At 49.9% G+C, this 17,438-nt stretch overlaps 2 protein-coding genes across 2 annotated transcripts in view; both read right to left on the bottom strand.

The window, feature by feature from the left end:
• LOC121273473 (rho GTPase-activating protein 30-like) overlaps positions 1-12,585 on the bottom strand; it is a 228,468-nt gene extending 215,883 nt beyond the window's left edge. The window contains exon 1 of the mRNA XM_041180636.1: positions 12,159-12,585. Coding sequence (XP_041036570.1) covers positions 12,159-12,252 — 94 coding nt within the window. The 5' untranslated portion in view covers positions 12,253-12,585. The remainder of the gene's footprint in view (positions 1-12,158) is intronic.
• A 4,514-nt stretch (positions 12,586-17,099) lies between these two features.
• The window catches only part of LOC121273488 (nectin-4-like), a 228,773-nt gene continuing 228,434 nt past the window's right edge, over positions 17,100-17,438 (bottom strand). Inside the window, exon 9 of the mRNA XM_041180659.1 lies at positions 17,100-17,438. This exon is cut by the window's right edge and continues 423 nt beyond it. The gene's annotated coding sequence lies outside the window, so the exon portion shown is untranslated.

Here is a 17,438-nt window from a genome sequence, read left to right as displayed (position 1 = left end):
TGTTTCTCAGTTCCAAACTCACGTTGAAATTTCTGCCCCTTAACTGCTGTATCTCAGTCCCTCTCTCTCTGGAATATACATGTAAAATGACTGGTGACTCTCAGACGCTCTCTCTCAGGGAGATATCTGTGCACTGGTGACTATCAGAACCTCACTCTCAGGGAGATATCTGTAAACTTGCTAGTGTATCTCAGTCCCTCTCTCTCAGGGAGATATCTGTACACTGACTGGTGTCCCTCAGTCCCTCTCTCTCAGGGAGATATCTGTACACTGACTGGTGTCCCTCAGTCCCTCTCTCTCAGGGAGATATCTGTACACTGACTGGTGTCCCTCAGTCCCTCTCTCTCAGGGAGATATCTGTACACTGACTGGTGTCTCTCAGTCCCTCTCTCTCAGGGAGATATCTGTACACTGACTGGTGTCTCTCAGTCCCTCTCTCTCAGGGAGATATCTGTACACTGACTGGTGTATCTCAGTCCCAATCTCTCACAGTGATATCTGTACACTGAATGGTTTATCACAGTCATACACTCTCAGGTAGTTATCTGTACACTTGCTGGAGTCTCTCAGTCCTTCACTCTCATGGAGATATCAGTACATTGACTAGTTTCTCTCATTCTCTCTGTCTCAGGGAGAAATCTGTACTCTGAATGGTATCTCTCAGTCCCTCCTTCTCAGGGAGATATCTGTACACTGACTGGTGACCCTCAGTCCCCTTTCTTTCAGGGAGATATCTGTATACTGACTGGTGTCTCTCAGTCCACTCTCTCTTAGGGAGTTATCTGTACAGGGACTGGTGTCTGTCAGTCCCTCTCTCTCAGGGAGATATCTGTATACTGACTGGTGTCCCTCAGTCCCCTTTCTCTCAGGGAGATATCTGTACACTGACTGGTGTCTCTCAGTCTCTCTCACTCAGGAGGATACGGTACAATGACTGGTGTCTCTCTGTCCATCTCTCTCAGGAAGCTATCTGTACGATCACAGGAGTCTCTCGGTCCCCTTCTCACTCAGGGAGATATCTGTACACTGACTGCTGCCTCTCAGTCTCTCTCTCTCAGGGAGATATCTGTACACTGACTGGTGTCTCTCAGTACTTCACTCTCAGGGAGATATCTGTACACTGACTGGTGTCTCTCAGTACTTCACTCTCAGTGAGATATCAGTACACTGACTGGAGTCTCTCAGTCCCTCTCTCTCAGTGAGATATCAGTACACTGACTGGAGTCTCTCAGTCCCTCTCTCTCAGGGAGATATCTGTACACTGACTGGTGTCTCTCAGTCCCTCTCTCTCAGTAAGATATCTGTACACTCACTGGTGTCTCTCAGTCCCTCTCTCTCAAGGAGATATCTGTACACTGACTGGTGTGTCTCAGTCCCTCTCTCTCAGGGAGATATCTGTACACTGACTGGTGTCCCTCAGTCCCTCTCTCTCAGGGAGATATCTGTACACTGACTGGTGTCCCTCAGTCCCTCTCTCTCAGGTAGATATCTGTACACTGACTGGTGTCTCTCAGTCCCTCTCTCTCAGGGAGATATCTGTACACTGACTGGTGTCTCTCAGTCCCTCTCTCTCAGGGAGATATCTGTACACTGACTGGTGTATCTCAGTCCCAATCTCTCACAGTGATATCTGTACACTGAATGGTTTATCACAGTCATACACTCTCAGGTAGTTATCTGTACACTTGCTGGAGTCTCTCAGTCCTTCACTCTCATGGAGATATCAGTACATTGACTAGTTTCTCTCATTCTCTCTGTCTCAGGGAGAAATCTGTACTCTGAATGGTATCTCTCAGTCCCTCCTTCTCAGGGAGATATCTGTACACTGACTGGTGAGCCTCAGTCCCCTTTCTTTCAGGGAGATATCTGTATACTGACTGGTGTCTCTCAGTCCACTCTCTCTTAGGGAGTTATCTGTACAGGGACTGGTGTCTGTCAGTCCCTCTCTCTCAGGGAGATATCTGTATACTGACTGGTGTCCCTCAGTCCCCTTTCTCTCAGGGAGATATCTGTACACTGACTGGTGTCTCTCAGTCTCTCTCACTCAGGAGGATACGGTACAATGACTGGTGTCTCTCTGTCCATCTCTCTCAGGAAGCTATCTGTACGATCACAGGAGTCTCTCGGTCCCCTTCTCACTCAGGGAGATATCTGTACACTGACTGCTGCCTCTCAGTCTCTCTCTCTCAGGGAGATATCTGTACACTGACTGGTGTCTCTCAGTACTTCACTCTCAGGGAGATATCTGTACACTGACTGGTGTCTCTCAGTACTTCACTCTCAGTGAGATATCAGTACACTGACTGGAGTCTCTCAGTCCCTCTCTCTCAGTGAGATATCAGTACACTGACTGGAGTCTCTCAGTCCCTCTCTCTCAGGGAGATATCTGTACACTGACTGGTGTCTCTCAGTCCCTCTCTCTCAGTAAGATATCTGTACACTCACTGGTGTCTCTCAGTCCCTCTCTCTCAAGGAGATATCTGTACACTGACTGGTGTGTCTCAGTCCCTCTCTCTCAGGGAGATATCTGTACACTGACTGGTGTCTCTCAGTCCCCTCTCTCTCAGCGAGATATCTGTAAACTTGCTGGTGTCTCCCAATCCCTCTCTCTCAGGGAAATATCTGTACACTTACTGGTGTGACTCAGTGGCTTTCTCTCAGGGACATAACTGTACACTGACTGGTATCTCTCAGTCCCCTCTCTCTCAGGGAGATATCTGTGCACTGGTGTCTCTCAGTCCCTCTCTCTCAGGGAGATATCTGCACGCTGACTGGAGTATATCACTCTCTCTCTCTCAGGGAGTTATCTGCACATTCGTCTCTCACAGTTCCAAACTCACGTTGAGATATCTGCACCTTAACTGATATATTTCAGACCCTCTTTCTCAGCGAGATATCTGTACACTGACTGGTGACTCCCAGACTCTCTTTCTCTCAGTGAGATATCTGTACTCTGACTGCTGTCTCTCTGTCCCTCCCTCTCAGGGATATATCTGTACACTGACTGGTGTCTCTCAGTCCCTCTCTCTCAGTGAGATATCTGTACACTGACTGATATCTCTCAGTCCCCTCTCTCTCAGGGAGATATCTGTACACTGACTGTTGTGTCTCAGTCCCTCTCACTCAGGAAGGTACTGTACAATGACTGGTGACTTTCAGTCCCTCTCCCTCAGGGAGATATCTGTACACTGACTGGTGTCTCTCAGTCCCTCTCTCTCAGGGAGATATCTTTACACTGACTGTTGTTTGTCAGTCCCTCTGTCTCACAGAGATATCTGTACTCTGAATGGTATCTCTCAGTCCCTCCCTCTCAGGGAGATATCTGTACTTTGACTGGTGTCTCTCAGTCCCGCTCTCTCAGGGAGATACATGTACACTGACTGGTGTCTCTCAGTCCCTCTCTATCAGGGAGATATCTGTACACTGACTGGTGTCCCTCAGTCCCCTTTCTCTCAGGGAGATATCTGTATACTGAAAGATGTCTCTCAGTCCACTCTCTCTCAGGGAGTTATCTGTACAGGGACTGGTGTCTCTCAGTCCCGTTCTCTCAGGGAGATATCTGTACACTGGCTGGTGTCTCTCAGTACCTCTCTCTCAGGGAGATATCTGTACACTGACTGGTGTCTCTCAGTCCCTCTCTCTCAGGGAGATATCTGTACACTGAAAGATGTCTCTCAGTCCCTCTCTCTCAGGAAGATATCTGTACACTGACTGGTGTCTCCCAGTCTCTCTCACTCAGGAGGATACGGTACAATTACTGGTGTCGCTCAGTCCCTTTATCTCAGGGAGATATTTGTAAACTGACTGGTGTCTATGAGTCTCTCTCTCGCAGGAGGATATCTGCACACTGACTCGTTTCTCTCAAACCCTATCTCACAGGGAAATATCTGTACATTGACTGGTGTCTCTCAGTCCCTCTCTCTCAGGGAGATATCTGTACATTGACTGGTGTCTCTCAGTCCCTCTCTCTCAGGGAGATATCTGTACACTGACTGGTGACTCTAACTCCCTCTCTCTCAGGGAGATATCTGTACACTGACTGGTGTCTCTCAGTCCCTCTCTCTCAGGAAGATATCTGTACTTTGACTAGTGTCTCTCAGTCCCGCTCTCTCAGGGAGATATCTGTACACTGACTGGTGTCTCTCAGTCCCTCTCTCTCAGGGAGATATCTGTACACTGACTGGTGTCTCTCAGTCCCTCTCTCTCAGGGAGATATCTGTACACTGACTGGTGTCTCTCAGTCCCTCTCTCTCAGGGGGATATCTGTACACTGACTGGTGTCTCTCAGTCTCTCTCTCAGGGAGATATCTGTACACTGACTGGTGTCTCTCAGTCCCTCTCTCTCTGGGAGATATCTGTACACTGACTGGTGTCTCTCAGTCCCTCTCTCTCAGGGAGATATCTGTACACTGGCTGGTGTCTCTCAGTCCCTCACTCTCAGGGAGATATCTGTACAGGGACTGGTGTCTCTCAGTCCCTCTCACTCAGGAGGATACGGTACAATGACTGGTGTCGCTCAGTCCCTTTATCTCAGGGAGATATTTGTAAACTGACTGGTGTCTATGAGTCTCTCTCTCGCAGGAGGATATCTGTACACTGACTCGTTTCTCTCAATCCCTATCTCACAGGGAGATATCTGTACACTGACTGGTGTCTTTCAGTCCCTCTCTCTCAGGGAGATATCTGTACACTGACAGTTGTAGCTCAATCCCTCTCGCTCCAGGAGATATCTGTACACTGACTGGTGTCTCTTTTTCCCTCTCTCTCAGGTAGATATCTGTACACTGACTGGTGTCTCTCAGTCCCTCTCTCTCAGGGAGATATCTGTATACTGACTGGTGTCTCTTTTTCCCTCTCTCTCAGGTAGATATCTGTACACTCACTGGTGTCTCTCAGTCCCTCTCTCTCAAGGAGATATCTGTACACTGACTGGTGTGTCTCAGTCCCTCTCTCTCAGGGACATATCTGTACACTGACTGGTGTCTCTCAGTCCCCTCTCTCTCAGCGAGATATCTGTAAACTTGCTGGTGTCTCCCAATCCCTCTCTCTCAGGGAAATATCTGTACACTTACTGGTGTGACTCAGTGGCTTTCTCTCAGGGACATAACTGTACACTGACTGGTATCTCTCAGTCCCCTCTCTCTCAGGGAGATATCTGTGCACTGGTGTCTCTCAGTCCCTCTCTCTCAGGGAGATATCTGCACGCTGACTGGAGTATATCACTCTCTCTCTCTCAGGGAGTTATCTGCACATTCGTCTCTCACAGTTCCAAACTCACGTTGAGATATCTGCACCTTAACTGATATATTTCAGACCCTCTTTCTCAGCGAGATATCTGTACACTGACTGGTGACTCCCAGACTCTCTTTCTCTCAGTGAGATATCTGTACTCTGACTGCTGTCTCTCTGTCCCTCCCTCTCAGGGATATATCTGTACACTGACTGGTGTCTCTCAGTCCCTCTCTCTCAGTGAGATATCTGTACACTGACTGATATCTCTCAGTCCCCTCTCTCTCAGGGAGATATCTGTACACTGACTGATATCTCTCAGTCCCCTCTCTCTCAGGGAGATATCTGTACACTGACTGTTGTGTCTCAGTCCCTCTCACTCAGGAAGGTACTGTACAATGACTGGTGACTTTCAGTCCCTCTCCCTCAGGGAGATATCTGTACACTGACTGGTGTCTCTCAGTCCCTCTCTCTCAGGGAGATATCTTTACACTGACTGTTGTTTGTCAGTCCCTCTGTCTCACAGAGATATCTGTACTCTGAATGGTATCTCTCAGTCCCTCCCTCTCAGGGAGATATCTGTACTTTGACTGGTGTCTCTCAGTCCCGCTCTCTCAGGGAGATACATGTACACTGACTGGTGTCTCTCAGTCCCTCTCTATCAGGGAGATATCTGTACACTGACTGGTGTCCCTCAGTCCCCTTTCTCTCAGGGAGATATCTGTATACTGAAAGATGTCTCTCAGTCCACTCTCTCTCAGGGAGTTATCTGTACAGGGACTGGTGTCTCTCAGTCCCGTTCTCTCAGGGAGATATCTGTACACTGGCTGGTGTCTCTCAGTACCTCTCTCTCAGGGAGATATCTGTACACTGACTGGTGTCTGTCAGTCCCTCTCTCTCAGGGAGATATCTGTACACTGAAAGATGTCTCTCAGTCCCTCTCTCTCAGGAAGATATCTGTACACTGACTGGTGTCTCCCAGTCTCTCTCACTCAGGAGGATACGGTACAATTACTGGTGTCGCTCAGTCCCTTTATCTCAGGGAGATATTTGTAAACTGACTGGTGTCTATGAGTCTCTCTCTCGCAGGAGGATATCTGCACACTGACTCGTTTCTCTCAAACCCTATCTCACAGGGAAATATCTGTACATTGACTGGTGTCTCTCAGTCCCTCTCTCTCAGGGAGATATCTGTACATTGACTGGTGTCTCTCAGTCCCTCTCTCTCAGGGAGATATCTGTACACTGACTGGTGACTCTAACTCCCTCTCTCTCAGGGAGATATCTGTACACTGACTGGTGTCTCTCAGTCCCTCTCTCTCAGGGAGATATCTGTACACTGACTGGTGTCTCTCAGTCCCTCTCTCTCAGGAAGATATCTGTACTTTGACTAGTGTCTCTCAGTCCCTCTCTCTCAGGGAGATATCTGTACACTGGCTGGTGTCTCTCAGTCCCTCACTCTCAGGGAGATATCTGTACAGGGACTGGTGTCTCTCAGTCCCTCTCACTCAGGAGGATACGGTACAATGACTGGTGTCGCTCAGTTCCTTTATCTCAGGGAGATATTTGTAAACTGACTGGTGTCTATGAGTCTCTCTCTCGCAGGAGGATATCTGTACACTGACTCGTTTCTCTCAATCCCTATCTCACAGGGAGATATCTGTACACTGACTGGTGTCTTTCAGTCCCTCTCTCTCAGGGAGATATCTGTACACTGACAGTTGTAGCTCAATCCCTCTCGCTCCAGGAGATATCTGTACACTGACTGGTGTCTCTTTTTCCCTCTCTCTCAGGTAGATATCTGTACACTGACTGGTGTCTCTCAGTCCCTCTCTCTCAGGGAGATATCTGTATACTGACTGGTGTCTCTTTTTCCCTCTCTCTCAGGTAGATATCTGAACACTCACTGGTGTCTCTCAGTCCCTCTCTCTCAGGGAGATATCTGTACACTGACTGGTGTCTCTCAGACCCTCTCTCTCAGGGACATATCTGTACACTGACTGGTGTCTCTCAGTCCATCACTCTCAGGGAGATATCTGTACACGGACTGGTGTCACTCAGTCCATCACTCTCCGGGAGATATCTTTACACTGACTGGTGTCTCTCAGTCCCATTGTCTCAGGGAGATATCTGTTCATGGACTGGGGTCTCTCAGTCCCAATCTCACGGAGGAATATGTGTATGATAACTGGTGTATATGAGGATCTATCTGTGGGAGATATCTGCATGCTAACTGCTGTATATCAGTCCCTTTCTGTCACGGAGATATCTGTACCTTCGTGTTTCTCAGTTCCAATCTCATGTTGAGATATCGGCACTTTAACCGGTGTATCTCAGTCCCTCTCTCTCAGGAAGATACAAGTAATCGGACTGGTGACTCTCAGATGCTCGCTCCCAGGGAGATATCTGTATACTGACTGGTCTCTCAGTCCCACTGACTCAGGGAGATATCTGTTTACTGACTGGTGACTCTAAGTCCCCTCTCTCTCAGGGAGATATCTGTACACTGACTGATGTATCACAGTCCCTCTCTCTCAGGGAGATATCTGTACAATGACTGATGTATCTCAGTCCCTCTCTCTCAGGGAGATATCTGTACTCTGACTGGTTTATCGCAGTCACACACTCTCATATAGATATCTGTACACTGACTGGTGTCTCTCAGTCCTTCTCTCTCATGGCGATATCTGTACATTGACTGGTGTCTCTCAGTTCCTCTCGCTCAGGGAAACATCTGTACATTGACTGGTGACATCTCAGTCCCTCTCTCTCTCAGGGAGATATCTGTGCACTAACTGGTGTCTCTCAATACCTCTCTCTCAGGGAGATATCTGCACACTGACTGGTGTCCCTCAGTCCCTCTCTCTCAGGGAGATGTCTCTACACTGACTGGTGTCTCTCAGTCCCTCTCTCTCAGGGGGATATGTGTATACTGAATATTGACTCTCAGTCCCACTTTCTCAGGGATATATCTGTACACTGACTAGTGTATCTCAGACCCTCTCTCTCATGGAGATATCTGTACACTGATTGGCGACTCTCAGAAGCTCTCTCGCAGGCAGATATCTGTACACTTGCTCATGTCTCTCAGTCCCTCTCTAACTCAAGGTGATAGCTGTAAACTTGCCGATGTCTCTCCATTCCTCTCTCTCAAGGAGATGTCTGTACACTGCGTGATGTCTCACACTGCCAATCTCAAAGAGGTATATCTTTGTGCTAAATGATTTATCTCAGTCCCTCTCTCTGAGAGAGATATCTGTACATTTACTGATGTCTCTCAGTCCCTTTCTCTCATTGAGATATCTGTACATTTACTGATGTCTCTCAGTCCCTCTCTCTCAAGCAGATATCTGTACACTGACTGGTGTATCCCTGTCCCTCTGTCTCAGGCTGATATCTGTACACTGACTGTTGCCCCTCAGTCTCTCTGTCACGGAGATATGTGTACATTGCTGTTTCTCAGTTCCTATCTCACGTTGAAATATCTGCACCTTAACTGGTGTATCCCGGTCCCTCTATCTCAGGAAGATATCTGTACACTGACTTGTGTCTCAATCTTTCTCTCTGAGGGTGATATCTGTATACTGAATGGTGACTCGCAGTCCCCCTCTCTCAGGGAGATATCTGTGCACTGTTGTCTCTCAGTCCCTCTCTCTCAGTAAGATATCTGTAAACTTGCTGGTGTCTCTCAGTCCCTCTCTCTCAGGGAGATATCTGTACACTGACTGGTGTCTCTCAGTCCCCTCTCTCTCAGGGAGATATCTGTACACTGACTGGTGTCTCTCAGTCCCTCTCTCTCATGGAGATATCTGTACACTGACTGGTGTCTCTCAGTCCCTCTCTCTCAGGGCGATATCTGTACACTGACTGGTGTGTCTCAGTCCCTCTCTCTGAGGGAGATATCTGTACACTGACTTGTGACTCTCAGTCCCAATCTCTCAGGCTGATCTATGTACACTGACTAGTGCATCTCAGTCCCTCTTTCTCAGGAAGATATCTTGACAGGAACTGGTGTATCTCTGTCCCTTTCTCTCAGAGAGATATCTACACATTGACTGGTGTCTCTCAGTCCACTCTCTCTTAGGGAGATATCTGTACACTGACTGGTGTCACTCAGTCCCTCTCTCTCAGGGAGAGATCTGTACACTGACTGGTGTCACTCAGTCCCTCTCTCTCTCAGGGAGATATCTGTACACTGACTGGTGTCACTCAGTCCCTCTCTCTCAGGGAGAGATCTGTACACTGACTGGTGTCACTCAGTCCCTCTCTCTCTCAGGGAGATATCTGTACACTGACTGGTGTCTCTCAGTCCCCCTCTCTCAGGGAGATATCTGTACACTGACTGGTGTCTCTCAGTTCCTCTCTCTCAGGGGGATATCTGTACACTGACTAGTGTCACTCAGTCCCTCTCTCTCAGGGAGATATCTGTACACTGACTGGTGTCTCTCAGTCCCTCTCTCTCAGGGAGATATCTGTACACTGACTGGTGTCTCTCATTCCTCTCTCTCAGGGAAATTTCTGTACACTGACTGGTGTCTCTCAGTCTCACTGTCTCAGGGAGATATCTGTACACTGACTGGGGTCTCTCAGTCCCAAACTCACGGAGGGATATCTTTACGCTAACTGGTCTATCTCAGTCTCTGTCTCAGGGATAACGCCACGCTAACTAGATTATATCAGTCTCTCTCTGTCACGGATATATCTGTACTTTCGTGTTTCTCAGATCCAATCTCACGTTGAGATAACTGCAGCTTAAATGGCGTATCTCAGTCCCTCTTTCTCAGGAAGATACATGTAAACTGAATGGTGACTCTCAGTCTCTCTCTCTCAGGGAGATATCTGTACAGTTACTGGTGTCTCTCAGTCACTCTCAGGAAGATATCTGTACACTGACTAGAGTCACTCAGTCCCTCTCTCTCAGGGAGATATCTGTACACTGACTGGTGTCTCAGTCCCTCTCTCTCAGGGAGATATCTGTACACTGAATGGTGTCTCTCAGTCCCTCTCTCTCAGGGCGATAACTGTACACTGACTGGTGTGTTTCAGACCCTCTCTCTCAGGGCGATAACTGTACACAGACTGGTGTGTTTCAGACCCTCTCTCTCAGGGAGATATCTGTACACTGACTGGTGTCTCTCAGTCCTTCACTCCCAGGGAGATATCGGAATACTAACCGGTGTCTATCAGTCTCTCTCTCTCAGGGAGATATCTCTATATTGACTAGTCAGTATCAGTCCCTCTCTCTCAGGGAGATATCTGTACAGTGACTGGTGACTCTCAGTCCCCTCCCTCTCAGGGAGATATCTATACACTGACTGATGTCTCTCAGTCCACTCTCTCTCAGGGAGATATCTGTACACTGACAGGTGTATTTCAGTCCCTCTCACTCAGGGAAATATCTGTACAATGACTGGTGTATTTCAGTCCCTCTCACTCAGGGAGATATCTGTACACTGACTGGTGTCTCTCAGTCCCTCTCTCTCAGGGAGATATCTGTACACTGACTGGTGTCTCTCAGTCCCTCTCTCTCAGGGAGATATCTGTACACTGACTGTTGCCCCTCAGTCTCTCTCTGTCACGGAGATATCTGTACATTGCTTTTTCTCAGTTCCTATCTCACGTTGAAATATCTGCACCTTAACTGGTGTATCTCAGTCCCTCTCTCAGGGAGATATCTGTACACTGACTGGTGACTCGCAGTTCCCCTCTCTCAGGGAGATATCTGTACACTGACTGGTGTATCTCACTCCCTCTCTCTCAGGGTGATATCTGTATACTGAATGGTGACTCGCAGTCCCCCTCTCTCAGGGAGATATCTGTACACTGGTGACTATCAAAACCTCACTCTCAGTGAGATATCTGTACACTGACTGATGTCTCTCAGTCCCTCTCTCTCAGGGAGATATCTGTACACTGACTGGTGTCTCTCAGTCCCTCTCTCTCAGGGAGATTTCTGTACACTGACTGGGGTCTCTCAGTCCCAAACTCACGGAGGGATATCTTTACGCTAATTGGTCTATCTCAGACTCTCTCTCAGGGAGATAACTGCACGCTAACTAGTGTATATCATTCTCTCTCTGTCATGGAGATATCTGTACTTTCGTGTTTCTCAGATCCAATCTCACGTTGAGATAACTGCAGCTTAAATGGTGTATCTCAGTCCCTCTCTCTCAGGAAGATACATGTAAACTGACTGGTGATTCTCAGATGCTCTCTCCCAGGGAGATATATCTACAGTTACTGGTGTCTCTCAGTCACTCTCAGGAAGATATCTGTACACTGACTAGAGTCACTCAGTCCCTCTCTCTCAGGGAGATATCTGTACATTGACTGGTGTCTCTCAGTCCCCTCCCTCTCAGGGAGATATCTGTACACTGACGGATGTCTCTCAGTCCACTATCTCTTCGGGAGATATCTGTATACTGACTGGTGTATTTCAGTCCCTCTCTCTCAGGGAGATATCTGTACACTGACTGGTGTCTCTCAGTCTCTCTCTCTCAGGGAGATATCTGTACAGTGACTGGTGTCTCTCAGTCCCTCTCTCTCAGGGAGATATCTGTACACTGACTGGTGTCTCTCAGTCTCTCTCTCTCAGGGAGATATCTGTACAGTGACTGGTGTCTCTCAGTCCCTCTCTCTCAGGGAGATATCTGTACACTGACTGGTGTCTCTCAGTCCCTCTCTCTCAGGGAGATATCTGTACACTGACTGGTGTCTCTCAGTCCCTCTCTCTCAGGGAGATATCTGTACACTGACTGGTGTCTCTCACTCCCTCTCTCTCAGGGAGATATCTGTACACTGACTGGTGTCTCTCAGTCCCTCCCTCTCAGGGAGATATCTGTACACTGAATGGTGTCTCTTACTCCCTCTCTCTCAGGGAGATATCTGTACAATCTGAGGGGTGCGGGGATGTGGTCCCCTGATCTTACCTTCGTGGCCTGACGCTTCGAGGTGTGTGATGAGGTCACAGCCGAACACTCGCTCCTTGGTGTTCCCCTTCCTTTTCCCTTTCTGCCTTTTCATTCTCTTGCCGCGCTCCAGGCAGGTGTTTAATCACTGCTCCACTTCCAGTCCCCCTCGGAGACGTTCCCTCATCCAGGCCGGAGTCTCTGGGGCCTGCGGCCTACATTGGCTCCTGCCCCCCTGCCCACATCGAGCTGGAGCCTCTCGTAGGCCGCTCTGTATCCTCTTCAGCCAGCCGGTCGCCAAAGGATGCCCTTGAGTTGCCTTCAGTGTGTGCGCTCTCTCTCTTTCCCTCGATCTCTCTCTCTCTCTCTCTCTCCCTCCCTCCTTCCTACTGCAGCCTCGTTTCCTCTCCCCTCTTCCTCGCTAGTCCAGTGCCAACTGTGTCTCGAGTCACACCCCACCCCCACACCCCCCCCCCCACCCTCCCCCACCCCTCCTTTCGCAAAAATGGTCAACTGGGGTTCGGGGGGGAGGGGACGGGGTGATGGGCGCGAGTTTGGGCCACCAACTGGCTGAGATGAGGGAGGTCTAGGCCCGTGGATCCAAGTACCGGCTCCCTTTTACCCAAGTTCAGTTTCTGCTTTGACAGGAAGTGAGAGCGAGAGAGAGAGAGAGGGAGGGAGGGAGGGAGGGAGGGAGGGTAGCGTGTGACGTATCGGAGTGAGAGAGAGAGAGAGGGAGAGGGGAAACGCCAATGTACAGCCTCTCGATGGGCTTGCGACGCAGTGGGGGTGGTGGATTCCTTCAGCTTCTTCCACCTGCTAGGCCCCCTCCACTCGTCCAACCTTCCAACCCCACCCCGCAACGCTCCATCGGCAGGAAGCCTCCCAAGCACTCGAGAAAACCACTTCCTCTTTCAAAATCTCCGCCAGAGCGAGAGCGGAGGTAGAGAGAGAGAGAGAAAGCGAAAGATAAAGAGGGAGAGATAGCGGGAGACAGGGACGAAGAGGTAGAGAGAGGGATAGTAAGAGGGAGAATTGGAGACAGGGTGAGTGGGAGACAGAGAGAGGTGCCGGAAGAGGCAGGGAGGCAGAGCTCGTGTTTGAGAGAGAGCGAGAGAGGAGGTGAGCGAGAGAGACAGACGTTCAGTGAGAGTGAGGGAAGAAGAGACAGCGAGAGAGATGGACAGCGTCAGGGATTCGGTGGGAAAGAGAGACAGAGAGAGATACAGAGAGAAATGACGGCCGGGAGAGTGAGAAAGGCAGAGAGGGAATCGGGAGAGATGGAGACGGAGAGGGAGGGATAGGGGGAGTCAGAGATTCAGAGAGAGAAAGAGACGGACAGAGAGAAAGAGAGAGGTCGAGAGAGACAAGAGAGAGAGACAAAGAGAGAGAGGCAGAGTGAGATGGAGTCAGTGAGAGAGACACTGAGAGAGAGGGAGGCAGTCCAACAGCAAAAGACAGAGAGAGAGAGAAACAGAGTCAGATAGGCAATGAGAGAGACAGAGAGAAAGAGAGAGAGGCCGAGAGAGAAAGAGACTGAGATTCAGTGACAGAAAGAGACAGGGAGAGTGGGAGACAGAGAGACAGACAGACAAAGACAGCCAGAGCAAGAAAGAGAAAGACAGAGAGACAGAGTCAGGTAGGCAATGAGAGAGACAGAGAGAAAGAGAGAGAGGCTGAGAGAGAAAGAGACTGAGATTCTGTGAGAGAGAGAGACAGGGAGAGTGGGAGACAGAGAGACAGACAGACAAAGACAGAGAGAGGGAGAAAGAGAGACAGAAATAGAGAGAGAGGCAGACAGACAGAGCAAGAAAGAGAAAGACAGAGAGAGATAGAGACAGACAGAGGCAGAGAGAGACAGAGAAAGGGATATATGCACACACATATACATACATATGTACACACACACATACACGCACACATGCAAGAGCACACGGGTGCACACACTTGCATGCACACGCATCCACACGCACACACATGTGGACACAGAGGCACACGCATGCACACACGGGCATACCCACAAATGCACGCATGCATATGCATACTCTCACACGCACACACACGCGTGTACACACACATCCACACACACACACACACACACACATGCATACCCACAAATGCATGCACACACGAACATGTGTGCGCACATACGTGCTCACACTCACACACACACACACACACACACACACTCACACACACACACATGCTCTCACACAGGGGTAGACAGAGAGAGGGGCAAAGAGAGGGGGATAGAGGGAGGGAGAAAGAGAGAAAGAGTCATCCTTGTGACTGTTTGGCACTTGGTCCCACACTTCGCCGCCTGTGAGAATCAGGGAAAGGACCAGACACCAGTCTGAGACAAACCGCTTCAAACCAAAACTGGGTTGTAAATTTTACAGAATATTTATACATTTATGAACATAAATACAACTTTTTACAGAGCCAAAGAGCTGAACTCCAATGCAAAATCTAGAGAACAGACTCAGGGCAAAAGGTCACATATAAGCAAGAGGATAACGAACAACTTGCATTCATATAGCGCCTTCAATGCAGTGAAACATACCAAGGTGGGTGTCAAATGAAAGATAAAAATGTTACCAAAGGTTCGGTGACCCCGAGCCCCTTGAGGGAACACGAGGGACAATCGGAGCCGAAGAGGGAGGGTTTAAGGGGCGTCTTAAAGGAAGAGAGAGATAGAGAGAGGAGGAGAGGTTGAGGGAGGGAATTCCGAGGTTCAGGCCCCCAGCCAACTGAAGGCCCGGCCGCCAATGGTGGAGCGATGGGAATCGGGGGATGGTCAAGAGGCCGGAATTGGAGGAGCGCAGAGATCTCGGAGGGTTGTAGGGAATGGAGGAGTTTACAGAGATAGGGAGGGTTGTAGTGGAGGGAGGAGGTTACAGAAATAAGGACGGTTGTAGGGGCTGGAGGAGGTTACAGAGATAGGGAAGTTTGTAGTGGCGGGAGGAGGTTACAGAGATAAGGACGGTTGTAGGGGCTGGAGGAGGTTACAGAGATAGGGAGGGTTGTAGGGGCTGGAGGAGGTTACAGAGATAGGGAGGGTTGTAGGGGCTGGAGGAGGTTACAGAGATAGGAAGGGTTGTAGGGGCTGGAGGAGGTTGCAGCGATAGGGAGAGTTGTAGGGGCTGGAGGAGGTTACAGAGATAGGGAGGGTTGTAGGGGCTGGAGGAGGTTACAGAGCTAGGGAGGGAGGGGTTAGGGAGTGGATCTGAAAACAAGGTTGAGAAGTTTAAAATGAAGGTGGTGGGAGACCCTCTCACCAGGTGTGGGTGAGAGGGGGACAGGGTTTACTGTCAATAACACGCCACACAGTGTCAGGCAATGACCATCTCCAACAAGAGAGAATCTAACCATCGCCCCTTGATGTTTAATGGCATCACCATCACTGAATCCCTCCACTATCAACATCCTGGGGGTTACCATTGACCAGAAACTGAACTGGGACCAGCCACATAAATACTGTGGCTACAAGAGCAGGTCAGAGGCTGGGAATCCTGCGGAGAATAACTCACCTCCTGACTCCCCCAAAGCCTGTCCACCATCTACAAGACACAAGTCTGAGTGTGATGGGACACTCCCCACTTGCCTGGATGAGTGCAGCTCCCACAACACTCAAGAAGCTCGACACCGTCCAGGACAAAGCAGCCCCGCTTGATCGGCCCCCCATCCACAAACATTCACTCCCTCCACCACCGACGCACAGTAGCAGCAGCGTGTGTACCATCTACAAGATGCACTGCAGCAACTCACCAAGGCTCCTTCGACAGCACCTTCCAAACCCACGACCACTACCATCTAGAAGGACAAGGGCAGCAGATAGATGGGGAACACCACCACCTGGAAGTTCCCCTCCAAGTCACTCACCACCCTGACTCGGAAATATATCGGCTGTTCCTTCACTGTCGCTGGGTCCAAATCCTGGAACTCCCTCCCTAACAGCACGGTGGGTGTACCTACACCACACAGACAAAATCCTGGAACTCCCTCTCTAACAGCGCTGTGGGTGTACCTACACCACAGGGACAAAATCCTGGAACTCCCTCCCTAACAGCACTGTGGGTGTACCTACACCACAGGGACAAAATCCTGGAAATCCCTCCCTAACAGCACTGTGGGTGTACATACACCACAGGGGACAAAATCCTGGAACTCCCTCCCTAACAGCGCTGTGGGTGTACCTACACCACAGGGACAAAATCCTGGAACTCCCTCCCTAACAGCGCTGTGTGTGTACCTACACCACAGGGACAAAATCCTGGAACTCCCTCTCTAACAGCGCTGTGGGTGTACCTACACCACACAGACAAAATCCTGGAACTCCCTCTCTAACAGCGCTGTGGGTGTACCTACACCACAGGGACAAAATCCTGGAACTCCCTCCCTAACAGCACTGTGGGTGTACCTACACCACAGGGACAAAATCCTGGAAATCCCTCCCTAACAGCACTGTGGGTGTACATACACCACAGGGGACAAAATCCTGGAACTCCCTCCCTAACAGCGCTGTGGGTGTACCTACACCACAGGGACAAAATCCTGGAACTCCCTCACTAACAGCGCTGTGGGTGTACCTACACCCAGGGACAAAACACTTGAACTCCCTCCCTAACAGCGCGGTGTGTGTACCTACACCACAGGGACAAAACACTTGAACTCCCTCCCTAACAGCGCCGTGGGTGTACCTACACCACAGGGGACAAAATCCTGGAACTCCCTCCCTAACAGCGCTGTGGGTGTACCTACACCACAGGGACAAAATCCTGGAACTCCCTCCCTAACAGCGCCGTGGGTGTACCTACACCACACGGACAAAATCCTGGAACTCCCTCCCCAACAGCACCATGGGTGTACCTACACCACAGGGACAAAATCCTGGAACTCCCTCCCTAACAGCGCCGTGGGTGTGCCTACACCACAGGGACAAAATCCTGGAACTCCCTCCCTATTAGCGCTGTGGGTGTACCTACACCACAGGGACTCCAGCGGCTCAAGAAGGCAGCTCACCCACCACCTTCTCAAGGGGGCAATTAGGGATGGGCAATAAATGCTGGGCCCAGCCAGCGACAACCACACCCCAGAGTGAAGTAATGACTTAAAAAAAACATCACCGGTGAGAGGGACGGAGTGAGGGGTGGGGAGCTGGGTGTGGAGCAGGGAAGATTGAATCGAAGGGAATTTCGGCTCACCCCGGTACTGAATGTCGGACAAGGAGTGGGATAATTCAGCAACGGCAGAATGTCCAGAGCCACACTGATGAGGTGGAGCTCAGTGCACATGGGGAAA

Source organism: Carcharodon carcharias (genome assembly GCF_017639515.1).
Source record: "Carcharodon carcharias isolate sCarCar2 chromosome 24 unlocalized genomic scaffold, sCarCar2.pri SUPER_24_unloc_1, whole genome shotgun sequence".
Taxonomy (NCBI): Eukaryota; Metazoa; Chordata; class Chondrichthyes; order Lamniformes; family Lamnidae; genus Carcharodon; species Carcharodon carcharias.
Note: the sequence above shows the minus strand (reverse complement) of the source record. Positions and strands in the feature narration are given on the sequence as shown.